The sequence below is a fragment of the Monopterus albus genome, unplaced genomic scaffold (assembly GCF_001952655.1).
Source record: "Monopterus albus unplaced genomic scaffold, M_albus_1.0 scaffold71.1, whole genome shotgun sequence".
Classification (NCBI taxonomy): Eukaryota; Metazoa; Chordata; class Actinopteri; order Synbranchiformes; family Synbranchidae; genus Monopterus; species Monopterus albus.
The window spans coordinates 632,850-644,492 of record NW_018127951.1 but is presented as its reverse complement, the minus strand read 5'-3'; the positions used below and the strand labels follow the sequence as shown (position 1 = coordinate 644,492).

General features: G+C 41.5%; 2 protein-coding genes across 3 annotated transcripts; one reads left to right on the top strand and one right to left on the bottom strand.

Annotated features, from left to right (window-relative positions):
* Nucleotides 1-541: 541 nt before the first annotated feature.
* On the bottom strand, nucleotides 542-6,452 carry irf2bp1 (interferon regulatory factor 2 binding protein 1). Of its 2 annotated transcripts, XM_020605591.1 has the most exons (4): nucleotides 6,388-6,452; nucleotides 5,130-6,122; nucleotides 4,471-4,811; nucleotides 542-4,049 (listed from the first exon to the last, which is right to left on the bottom strand). In XM_020605591.1, the coding sequence occupies exons 2-3, from the start codon at nucleotides 6,086-6,088 to the stop codon at nucleotides 4,511-4,513; spliced, it is 1,260 nt and encodes a 419-aa protein (XP_020461247.1). In that variant the 5' UTR covers nucleotides 6,089-6,122; nucleotides 6,388-6,452; the 3' UTR covers nucleotides 542-4,049; nucleotides 4,471-4,510. The 2 variants fall into 2 exon arrangements, with proteins under 2 accessions (XP_020461247.1, XP_020461246.1); XM_020605590.1 differs by lacking the exon at nucleotides 6,388-6,452 and having other exon boundaries at nucleotides 5,130-6,167.
* On the top strand, nucleotides 6,172-9,329 carry polr1g (RNA polymerase I subunit G). The gene is made up of 3 exons (XM_020605593.1): nucleotides 6,172-6,754; nucleotides 7,904-8,045; nucleotides 8,135-9,329. Exons 1-3 carry the CDS (start codon nucleotides 6,670-6,672, stop codon nucleotides 8,937-8,939), a joined length of 1,032 nt encoding a protein of 343 aa, XP_020461249.1. The 5' UTR covers nucleotides 6,172-6,669; the 3' UTR covers nucleotides 8,940-9,329.
* The last annotated feature ends 2,314 nt before the right edge of the window (nucleotides 9,330-11,643 follow it).

The window sequence follows — 11,643 nt, the reverse complement described above, 5'->3', positions numbered from 1 at the left end:
TTTTGCACAGTGCCGTATTTATATTGTATTTTTAAGTTAATGTCACTTGTTTACACTTTTTATTTTGGGAGTATTAATAGGTACTTTATGTAAGCTATTTATATTGTATTTCATATGTTCAGTTCATTTTTTGTATTTGTTTCTTTAATTCTTTCTAAGTATTTTGAATGTGTAATTGCTTTATTTAAATAAAAGAATGTCCAAGACAAAGCTATTACGTTTCTTATGAGTATATACACTAGCAGTGGAATTTACTGCGATGCAACAGGGCGCCACCTGAAATCTTGCCTAGGGCGCCAGATTGGTTAGGGCCGGGCCTGGCCACTTGGACCAACTCATTATCCTGGGTCATAAAGCAAGATTACAAAACCACTTCAGTTTGAAGGATTATGTTGAAGGGTAAATAAGAATTCTAGCTGGCTAACTTCAAGTTTCACTGGATTAACTGAACAACATTCAGAGACTTTAACAGCAGGGTATGAATTTCTCATATTTTACATTAAATCTCAGTGGTAAAATTAAAAACAGACAAGTAAAAGTTTCCATCCCATTTATTCCTGGTTTCTATTTTGTACATGAAGCTGCAATAAAACCAAGAAATCTAAAAAAAAAAGACAAATGAAAGTAATTGCGACATACTGTAGGTGCGAAAAGAGACCTACCAACAATCAATGGCAGCCAACTTTACAAAGGCTTCAAATAAAAGCAGAAGCTGTGTGATGGCGATAGGATTAGACAATAAAAAAAACCCCACTGCAGTCCTACTTCCCCTGAGGTTCCCAAACAGACATTTTAAAAAGGCACTTAACAGGGATTGCATGATGTATCAGTGCATATTAAACTTAAATTCCACTTCTTCAAAGACATTTCTTTATAACAGACCTGATCTATGGGATATTCTCTCAATACCGAAGGCCTACATACATATCTGCTGAATATTATAGACTTTAATATGTAAAATCCCATAAGTACAGTAGACCACAAAGGCCAGTAAACTGGCTTGATGAAAAAAACCAGTTAAGACCTAGCTAAGAAATATAGCAATACAGATATTTCTCCATAAAACATTTACATCCAAAAACATCAGCATGGGCATAAAATTATACCTTTGGTTTGTCTGTGCTTCTGTACTGACAAGTACAAACTGCACATAAAGAGAGAATCCACCAAAAAAAACAGGTCAGTTTAAATGTATAGTTATTAGAGCGTTGGCTGTTCGTTAAATCCCTGATATGTAACTATCAGATAAACGGGGTTAGATGTACAGTACATGTGGTTCGCCACGTTGTTCCACTGACCATGAATGGAAAGCAAAATCAACTGCAGTGCCGATAATTTCACAACTGAAAATCTGAATACTGTGACAGCTTCCGTAGTAGTTCCAAAGTCATGTCACATGAGAGGAAGCTGTCGCCGTCTCCAGTTTTGGGAGAAACCCGTTCCTAAATCTGGACTACAGAAGAACAGTTCTGCTCTTAGATGGATTCTCACTGGTGGAAAATAAAAGGTTTAACAATAACTAATTGTTTAATATTCCAAACTGTTGCATATGACTAAGGATTGCACATACATACTATCATAGATCTATACAGTATATAACATTTAACATTCTAGTATAAAATATAGCGCTAGGCCTATCAATAGATATATTTTTAATATACATTCAGGATAAAGCGTAGGCTGGGCTGGATCTTGTATGAATACAGTCAAACATTATGTGGCTGTCTGAGGCTTCGACAGATTAACTGCTTGCTTGTATACAGCAACTGTTCTCCTTTCTCTGAGTCATTCGGCTTCATTTAAAGCTGACGAAAAAAAAACACATTAATGTTGCTACTGGCATTTTGTCCACATCTCATGTCTGCATGTGGAGGTGTCTTAGTGGGAGATTTGTTTTCCTTTCATTTGTGCACCAGGACACGTTCACTTTGTCATAACTGTTCGTGTCACATCAGTTAATGTAAATTGTATTTGTAGAAGCACAAATATTTCATTTAGCCCAAACGCTGGCAGAGAAAATGGCCTTTTGTCTGAGACTGTTAAGCTCCACCTCGTTTCGCCTCGGAGCAGCCTGTGTTTCACTTCACCAGTCAGAGGTCCGACCCCCCTGCCGGCCAACACTTTGTTCATCATTACAGCTATGGCTACTGTTGTAGCATGCTTGAGTTGGAAAGGTCATACAAGCCTTTGTGCTTTTTGTGGAAACACAATGCTGAGTGTACAGTTACAATAAACACTGGAGCATTACTACTGTGTTCGAATCTGAGAAGGGTAACTCAAAACAATAATCATTGCTATATTAGGTCTGCTAACAAGATACTACGAGCAGCTATACAAGCTACCTTTGGCAAATCGCACCAATGCCAATTCTTTATCAGTATACTAGTGGCCAAAAAAAAGGAATGGAGACATTTCCGTGGTCTTACAGTCCTGTTAGCACTGGTTGTTTCTTAATGTATAACCTGAAGATTCATGCGACTACAGTATCTTCCACATAACTGGTGGGGCAAGTTTTTGTTTGTAGCAAAGTGAGCCAGTCTTGTTGCATTTACTTTATTTTCTGCTGCTAGAGCTACTGCCGACAGGAACTGGCACAACTACTACAACAAAGTAGCCGCTGCTGATTGGCCCTGAGTAACTGATTCCAACAGTACATCTACAGATGAGTGGCAAACGAAAGGAGAAGCCTGAATAAATGAGCGGTGTCTTCCAGGACGACAGCGCCCCCATCCATAGGGCACTGAGGGGTTTGATGAGAATGAGCATGATGGAAATTGTATGCTTTGGCCTTCACCAGATCACCCGTGTAAGGGTGCACAATTATGGCAAAAATCCTAAACACTATTTCTCATTGATTTTGGCAACATCATGCATTTATTGAACTTAAAAAAAAAAAAAAAAACTTGTCTTTTAACAGTGTTTTTTTATCTTTATGATTCAGCTGAATAACAGATTAAGTATTTCATCTACTTAATTGTAATTGACAAAATTATTTTACCTACATTTATTTTACAAAGAATGTTTTGTTACTTCAGTTTAACAATACTGCCTGTCAACCTAAAAAGTCCCTCCGTGTGCTGGCTTCACTACGAAACCCACATCAATCTCTCTCCCTCTCATTTAACAGTGAGGCTACATACAGTCATCTTTCATTTTAGCTTGCTCATAACAATCTTGCTACACTTAACACAATCTGGCAATGCATGACGGACTGCAAGCAAAGCTGAAATGATTGCTTCTCTGCAAGTATATGCTTGTTTAGTGGGGGTTTTGACAGATTACTCTTATTTTTACTGAGGAGGTTTTATTGCATATACAGTAATGAGTTTAGGTGTTATCACCATAGTAACGTTTCACTTCACCAGATGTGAGCAAAATCTCCTCGCACTGGGTGCGCTGGATTTATACCACGAGACAACCGAGAGCATCACTGTGAAGCACAGTGCTGCACAGTACTTATTTTATATCAATTATTTTGTTTTCATATTCGTTGGAAGCCAAAATCGTAATGTTGAAGCGACCATTATCAATACACCAATATCTTTTGGAAGGATTGTGATCGTCCCTCCAGTAGAGTTCAAATCAGTTTAGACACATTATGTTGGCTTTTCCTTTAATTTGTCATCTAACTGTATGTACACGGTTACATCAGTTGCTGTTATGGTGCTATTTCACCCAGATCTCTGCTGTTTACTGGATTAAGTATTTTACATCAGTCTGTTTTCTATAGCTGGTGAGGATGCGCTTACATTGCACAGGATGCAGTAGGAGGTTTAAAGTGATCAGTCAGTGAAATCTGATTTCACATTCTTGTTGCATCAGAACTACAGGGTTTAGGTTAAAACTTGTTTAGAAAAAAAGGTAAATGACAATTTGTGAAGGCAATCTGTGGGACTTCAGGTCTGAGTGCTGATTAATCTTGGGTGTTCTGAGCAGGTGGACTTAAACCTGTGTAAGGGAGGTTGTTTTGAACTGTGGGGTCACTGTGTTGCTTCTCTTCTAAATCCATCGGTCCAGTGCAGATGCCTCTTCTGGTATGTGATACGACTCTGGGGTTGAATTAAAATAATTAAATTACACAGAGTAATATCCCATCATATCAAACCTGCGTGGTTGGATTAGGCTAATCTAGCTCAACATAAACACAGTAGGAACAAACATTTCATCCAGTTCCCTAATATTTATCAATTTCTTTCCAATATCCTGAAGAGCCTGGATGATAAAAAAATTTGGCGAATCAATAAGTCAAGACAAAATTATTGATAACAAAAATGCCTATTCAAATGAAATTTAAATAACATATTTAACAAACAAGTTTTCACAAACCAAGAACCTGTTGCTGTCATAGTAGTCTGGCAAATGTTTCACTTGAGGATGGAATAACCTAAGGTGCTTTCTAATAAAACAATCCTCCAGTGTAAAATGCTGCCAGACCTCAGACTATAGGTGGTCAGATGTCTGTGGACCTGCCTGTTGCTGTGTTGGGTCCTGGTTTCCATGGAAATCATTATCACGTCTCCCTCTCTTTCTTGACGGTGACATCTCCACTCCCAGCTGCGGCTCCACTGGCAGCTCCACTCCCGGTCCCGGATGCTGCCACAGCTCCAGGCCCTGTCCCACCTCCAGATCCAGCAGCTGATGGAGCTCCCGCTCCAGCAGTGCCCAGTATGGTCGATACCTCTCCCTGCATGAAGGCCCACGGGGGACTGTTGGGGGAGTTATCCAATGGACAGCGTTCTCCGCTGGGGCAGTACACCTCCCCATCACCCCGCCGGCTCTGGATGTACACTCTGGTGCACGGGAAGCAGAACCTATATTTGATGGAGGAGAGAACACATTATTAAACATTTGCAGGGATATAATGATCAGGGGCACCAATAATTAATGGCTGCTTCACTAATAACCTATTATTTGTTCAAGTATCTAATTATTTCTGTAGTCTGTAAAATGTAAAAACTTATAAATGACCAGAGCCTGAAGGGTGACCTTATATTGCTTACTTGTTTAGACTGAAAGCCCCCCCAGAACGCAGTATTTTATTCATGGAAAGATGAATCCAGAAGTTGTTTCAGGCTATTCACTATACAATGCCAAGTTAACAAGACAAAAAAACCAGTATACACACAAACCTGTGCCCTGGCACTGATGGACACTGAACAAAGTGTGTGTCTTCCAGCCTCTCATGACACAAAGTGCAGGACAGTGTGTTTCCGGTTGAAAGGGTGCTGCTGGCGGATGCTGATGCCAGCTCAGAGGCACCACTGTGGGGTAACGCTGCAGCTGTGGTGGCCGCCTCTGCTGAGGTGCTGGATCCCAGGGGCTCCCCTCCTGACCTTGCAGCCAGGGGGCGTGGCTGCCTGGCTGGAGATGAGGCAGGCTTGGGGCTGGTCTGGCTCACACCTCCAGCTATGGAGGAAGACGAAGAAGGGAGGCCTGTACTTTTGCCGGCGCTGGTGCCAGCCACAGCAGTGTGAACCTGCGTCTGTGTCTTGGGCTGGTTCTGGGATGAACTGAGCTCTCGCTCCAGCTCTGGAGTGATAAAAGGGGCTATCCCCATCCCTATGCCCAGCTGCCTGCGGCTCATCTCGGCCAGCACCGGTGCAGGGAAGATCATGGGACTGCTCATGGGGGCTGTCCTGGCTGTCAGACCCGCCGGCATGCCGGCAAGTAGCCCATGGGGAATTCCTGCAATACTCTGAGTTACTAGGCTAGGGGGTATGGCAGCGCTTAGCATGGGTCTCCGGCTGCTGCTGGGGCTCTCACTGTTCACTTCTTGTGACGGCTGGGCGTCACGGTGCAGCCCGTTGGGCGGCACACGAACAGCAGAGCTGGTACTTTCTCCTCTTCCTCCCCTGTCGAAGCGATCGGAGTGTGTTCTGCCCCCGTCTGTCGCCGCTTCTCCTCTGCCAGATGTGCCGTGTTTATTTGGCGAGGGACCAGGTGACCTGACGTTGCCGTCCTGCATGCCGTGGGTTCGTTTCAGTTGTCGGGCGCTCGCGATCAGGAATTCAATCTGATTAGCTCCCTCGTAGTTTACACAGCCACGGCAAACCACCTCACTAAAGTCCCACACCACAGTCCAGGGCATCTTTGGCAGGTCGCACAGGTAGCACCACTGGCGCCTGGCGGAGGAGGGGGACGACATGGCTTCTAGCAAAACTGAGCGGGTTCAACGAGTTAGCTAGTTTGCTAACGTGCTAGTACACGTTAGCTGCGTTAACCTATTTAGCTTTGACAGGTGTACGCCCTCTTTTAGCTAACAACTTTCTACTTTAACTGGTTTCAGATCGATTTAGAACAATGTTACATATTGTATCGATATAAAATTAGATCAAATACTTAGGTCGTTTTAGCTCCTTTTTTCATATGTTTGTTTTGTTTACCCACTTCGGCCTGCTCCTCTTTGCTGTCAACTGCTTCCACAACGAACGCTAGAACGTTACGTAATCTTGCGAAAGGCATTATGGGTGTTTGAGTTTCCTTACCTGATTTGTCAATGCAAATCTACTCATCAAGCTTGGCTATAGAACTACAGCCAAACCTGGCACGGAGGTGAAACATCGAGAGGTCACAGTCAGTTAGCATCAACACATGTGCGACCCCTTAGCAATGCGTTTTGTGGTAGAAAACTTAAATTCCAACCTTTGACATTATTTTTAAAACTTAATAATGCCAAGAGACGTATCATCTTCATCAAGCGAAGATGAGGAGGATAATTCTTCTACAAAATCACCGATAAAGCAAAAAGAAACGGGTACGTTGATTGTACAAGGTTGGTGTTGGTGAATGATATGCTAATAACAGTCAGCTAGTTCACTTAGATTTTCAGGATGTTTATAAAGACAGTTTTACTGAGAGTACGAAATACAGCAGGCTTAACCCCACATTTCTAAGATTATCGCCTATAATTGTTTACAGTTAAAATATTAATGTATTGTTACTATTGGTATTTTTAAGTGAAAAATTGTAACTAGTTTAGTTGTGACTGAATTATGGTCTTGTTAAATCCTTGATTATGTTTCTGTCTGTCATCCAATATTTAAGACAAAGCGAGAGTGCGTTAAATCTTTACGTAATTAAAATAGGAGTATTTCGTACCATAGAATGTATTTATCACAGGAGGGGACACACTAGTAAGGTCATATTGCTACTTGTTAGACTTTGGTTCTTCTTACCATTGCTAACTCTGAGAGACGAGACAGTCCAAGTAACTACAAAACAGTGCTGATTTATTCAAAGGATCACAGGTAAAATTAACATTACACGCTCAGGTATCTTGCACCTCCAAACTGCTCCCAGGCAGATGTAAGATGAAAGACCCTGAACCCACCAGGCCTATACATTATATCCCCTCGGTTGGGCTAGCCCCATACTACACAGAAACGTCAACCGAGACGTCTCTGTTACCAGCTTTACAGCTGGACATAGCAGTAGTCAAAACATGAAGCAAATCAATGTGCATGTGTGTGTCTGTTGGTTAAGTGGTGTGTAGCTAAAAACATTCTCACACGACCTCTAGTGACATGTCATGATATTAAACATAAGAACATATTATGGCTAAGGCTACAGTTATACACATCATAATAATAATATTAAACACCCTGTCTGCTGACAGTCATCAACTCTTCTCTCTAGTTATCCTTGACCAGATGTACCCTGTAGAAACTCATAAGCATGACTAAGCATTTAACAGTCTAACTAGACATCCTATCTCCACTAAACATTTCTAATACATAAAGTATCTATCCAATTTCTATCTGACTAAAAATACCTAATATACTGAAAGTTAATCCAGAGAAAAGTAAGCACTCATCTTCTGTGCGCTTCTTCTGGGCAGTTCTGTGTATTTCCAGTGCTCAGATTTTAGTGATAAATGATTACAACCTGCTGTTTGGATCCACAGATAAGAAGAGCACCAGGTACCAGTGTCCTGCTGACTTTGTGTCTTTCTGCCATAAGCCCTGCAGTAGCACTCTAACAGGGAGTCTGGAAACCAAAAAGGAGTTATGGCTCATTAAAGCTCCTGCCAACTTTAACCCTGAATGGTGGGTAAAGTATTTCCCCTTTTGTCTATTTCGTTGTTTTTGTGTTTGTGTGAATTATACCTAACTTCAGTTCTCCCTCCTGCATCCAGTTTCACCAACATCAAGGTGCCCCTGTCAGGTTTCCACACATTGAAGGTTCCTACTGCTGCAGGCGGAGCTGAGCCTGGGAGTGGCCAGCAGATCTACAGCGTCCTGGGGTCCACCCATGGTCCCTCAGAGCTCCGCCTGCTCACTAGCAACAAGCAGTCATCGGATGCTGTGGTTTTTGGTTCTGCTTTCTCAGGCCTGTTGAACGTGTGTGAAAGCTACGCAGACAGCAGTGCCAACCAGGCGCCTCAGGTCATCCCTGCTGCCCCGGCTCCCTCCATACCGCCAGGGCTAAAACAGCGATTCCACCCCTTCGGCAGTAAAACCTCTACGCTGGCAGAGAGTGAAGCAGACAGAGCCGCATTTGGGCTCTCACCTACAACCATTTGCCCACTGGTGGTCAAACGATTTGTAGAAGAAGTAGCTCATGAAGAAGAGGATGGTGAAGTGAAGAAGAAGAAGAAAAAGAAAGAAAAGCGGATAAAGACAGAGCGACAGGAGGTGTTGGAGGTGGTGAAAGTAAAACAGGAACCTGTAACTGAAATTCAGGAGGAGGTGATGATGGAGCTTCCATTCCAGGAGGGTGACATTTCAGTGGAGAAAAGGAAAAAGAAGAAGAAGAAGAAGAAAAACGAGCACAGGGAACGAGATGAGGTGGAAGAGGGAGTGGATCCCAGTGTGACGGTGAAGGTGGAAGAGGTAACAGTGAAATGTGAACCAATAGACACTTCATGTGATGATGTAGTGGAGGGCTCAGGAAAGAAGAAGATGAAAAAGAAGAAGAAAAGTAAAATGGATGATGGTTAGCTTGTTGTCACTTTGTTGCTGTGTTTATTTCTGACCTTGTGAACCTGTCTGGGAGCCAGTTTGCTACTAATTTAATCCAGACCTGTTTATCCTGAGCCGATAGAATAATAGCATGAATTCTAAAGTGGGTCCATCTAAGCTCTAAGGCCAATGTTCCTATCGTTTTGAGCACAGCGAGTGACACAGTATGTGTGTTTGGCAGCAGGTTCAGAAAACCGGGGCTGATATAAAGACAGAATAATGATTCTGTGTCATGTAACTTGCTGTAATGTTTTTGTTGTTGTGCTTTAGGATCTGAATCACATGTAATGGAAAAATGATGTGTATGCAGGAAAACATGTTAGAAAACAACCTCCAAAATGATTAAAGAAAATTACATGAAAATGAAAAGAAGATGGTGTTTTTGTCCTGCCGTCAGCCCGCTGCTAGTGCTGTAGTGCAGCGTGTTCCTGTCATGCCTTATTAGCCCAGTGATTTCATCCTGAAGTAATGAAACTTGAACTTGTCCTGTAACTCTGACTTTTAAATTGTGCAACAACAACAGAGTTCATCCAGTTTAGTGGTTCTCTAGTAATATGAGAGAAGTTTTCCAAGGAATGTGTGTTGTCAGGGAAGGCAAACATTTGTCTGAGATAAACTAGAAAATCTGTTTTGTGCTAAAACATTTATTTGCAAACTTATTTTGTAAATGAAAAAACAGCAGTAGTATATACCACAGTACACCAAATAAGAAGTAACTTGGGTGTAGGTTCACATTTATGTCCTGATGGAACATTGGCTTCTCCCTGAACACAACCAAGACAAAAACTGGATGAGATTGTGTTTCTGTGCACATTAAAATCCATGAAGTCTTTTGTATTTTGGCCTACTATTAAATAGATCCATTGCAGAGTTTCAAGATGATATTTTAGATCTTTTCAGATGGCTCTCAACTCTGTCAACTATGCAAGAAACCCTTCATGAATATAGTTTGGTGACATGCAAGGCTTACTTAAAAGATATTACATGCGTCCACAAAATCTTTGGCATCAAAACCTGTTGTGGATCCCAAGTCTGTAAATCTGCATCTCCACCACAAGCAAAAAAATTAATTCAAGAGCAAAAAACAAAACAAATCCAAATACCTCCTCTGACAGGAAGATGGCGCCACAGTCCAGCCTGTTTCCAGTGTGCAGCTTCAGAACAACCTTTGAGCTTATTATGTACATGCTGTCATTTCTTTTCACTAACGCAGTGTACGTCTTCTGTTGCAAATGCATAAGGAAGGGATCTGTAATTTTTCTGTTTCAGCATTGAATCATCAGATCTCAGTGACACTCAGGTTAAAAATCTGAGTCCAGGCTCTGCATCCTCCCCTCCTCCTTCCCCTCACTGCTCCCTCTTCCTGCTCTGCACCGGAGTATGGTCCTGTTTCTTAATGAGCTCAGGCACCACTGGTGCTATCACACTCTTACCATCTGTAGTAACCCTCTGCACATGCTGCAAGGCTCTATTGATCCAAATTCACGTGCATTTACATTTTCTTACAAGCATTACTCTTTCCAAAGGGGTGGCCGGACCCAAAATGATCAAAACTATTTTAATAAATTAAACCTTATCATTACCAAAGAGAATTTTTAAAATAGTTTCCTGCTTACTAAATTAGGTTTGGCTCACCACCATGACGTCTAGTGTTCTGGTTTAGCAGGCAGCCATTAAAGCACTGAGCCACAGATGTCAGATGTTGGATCAAGTGTATTCCCGTGAGTCACATCTAATGCCAGATTTCTGTGTATCCTCACAGGTATGTTGAATGTGCGTGTGAGCGTCTGCTTCAGAGCTGGAGTCTGCAGGCTTGAGTGCATGTGCATATGCTTGTGTAACTGAAAGAGTGAGCGTTTGTGGCTGCCTGAGCTTAAAGTAAGTGAAATGAATTTTTTTTTTTTTTTTTACTGTTGTCTAAATCTCACATCGTTCAAGCACAAATGTTTTATTTTTAACATGAATATTATTTTCCTTCCTTGTGAATTATATCTAAGGTGACTACTTAAAAAAAAACCTAACTGAATCAAATAAAACTTTCTTCTCGCTACCACATTTAAATTCTTTTACACCTTTGAATGATCCAGTTTTGTGTAGTATGTAGAAATACAACATTAACAGTTCTTGAAACAAGAAAATCATAAATACAGTAAAAGCATGGAGCTGAGGACAGCACCTTAATACTGTAGGTGGAGACACTTGGAACTCAAGATGTTACTACTTAAGACCTTCCTCCTTCATGCACCAGTGATTCCCATATTTACCTGAAAATCAGAAATTGGAAGTTTTGTCCACAGATTTTAGTGCAGTCACATTTGGAGGTTTGAAATGTTGCACGATCCTGTTTTGCAAACCTGTTCCCACCTTGCTTCTGCAAAGATCTGTTCCACATCCAATCTGTTACCCATGATTACTGTATTTATAAATCAGTTTCAGACCCAGCCCATCATGAAACAGTTTACACATACAGGTGAAAATACTTTATTACTTAAGCTCAGCTATGATCCAGTTTGGCCTCAACTAGGCCGAACAAAACGACTGTAATCATCAGTAAGTTTTTTCTATATATAATTCATTTTACTCCTACTCTTCTTTTTTGTGGATACAAGATGGCGACTGCAGTCCTGTTTATTTCTCTTTATCTGTATCTTTAATGAATTGGTCCCATGAAGTCTTTGGATTC

Excerpts from the sequence above, each read along its gene's own strand:
- irf2bp1 (XM_020605590.1), bottom strand. The coding sequence starts at position 6,145 with ATGTCGTCCCCCTCCTCCGCCAGGCGCCAGTGGTGCTACCTGTGCGAC. Across the intron at positions 4,812-5,129 it reads CCATCAGTGCCAGGGCACAG|GTTCTGCTTCCCGTGCACCA; the intron begins GTTTGTGTGTAT and ends CATCAAATATAG.
- polr1g (XM_020605593.1), top strand. The coding sequence starts at position 6,670 with ATGCCAAGAGACGTATCATCTTCATCAAGCGAAGATGAGGAGGATAAT. Across the intron at positions 6,755-7,903 it reads GATAAAGCAAAAAGAAACGG|ATAAGAAGAGCACCAGGTAC; the intron begins GTACGTTGATTG and ends TTGGATCCACAG. Across the intron at positions 8,046-8,134 it reads GCCAACTTTAACCCTGAATG|TTTCACCAACATCAAGGTGC; the intron begins GTGGGTAAAGTA and ends TCCTGCATCCAG.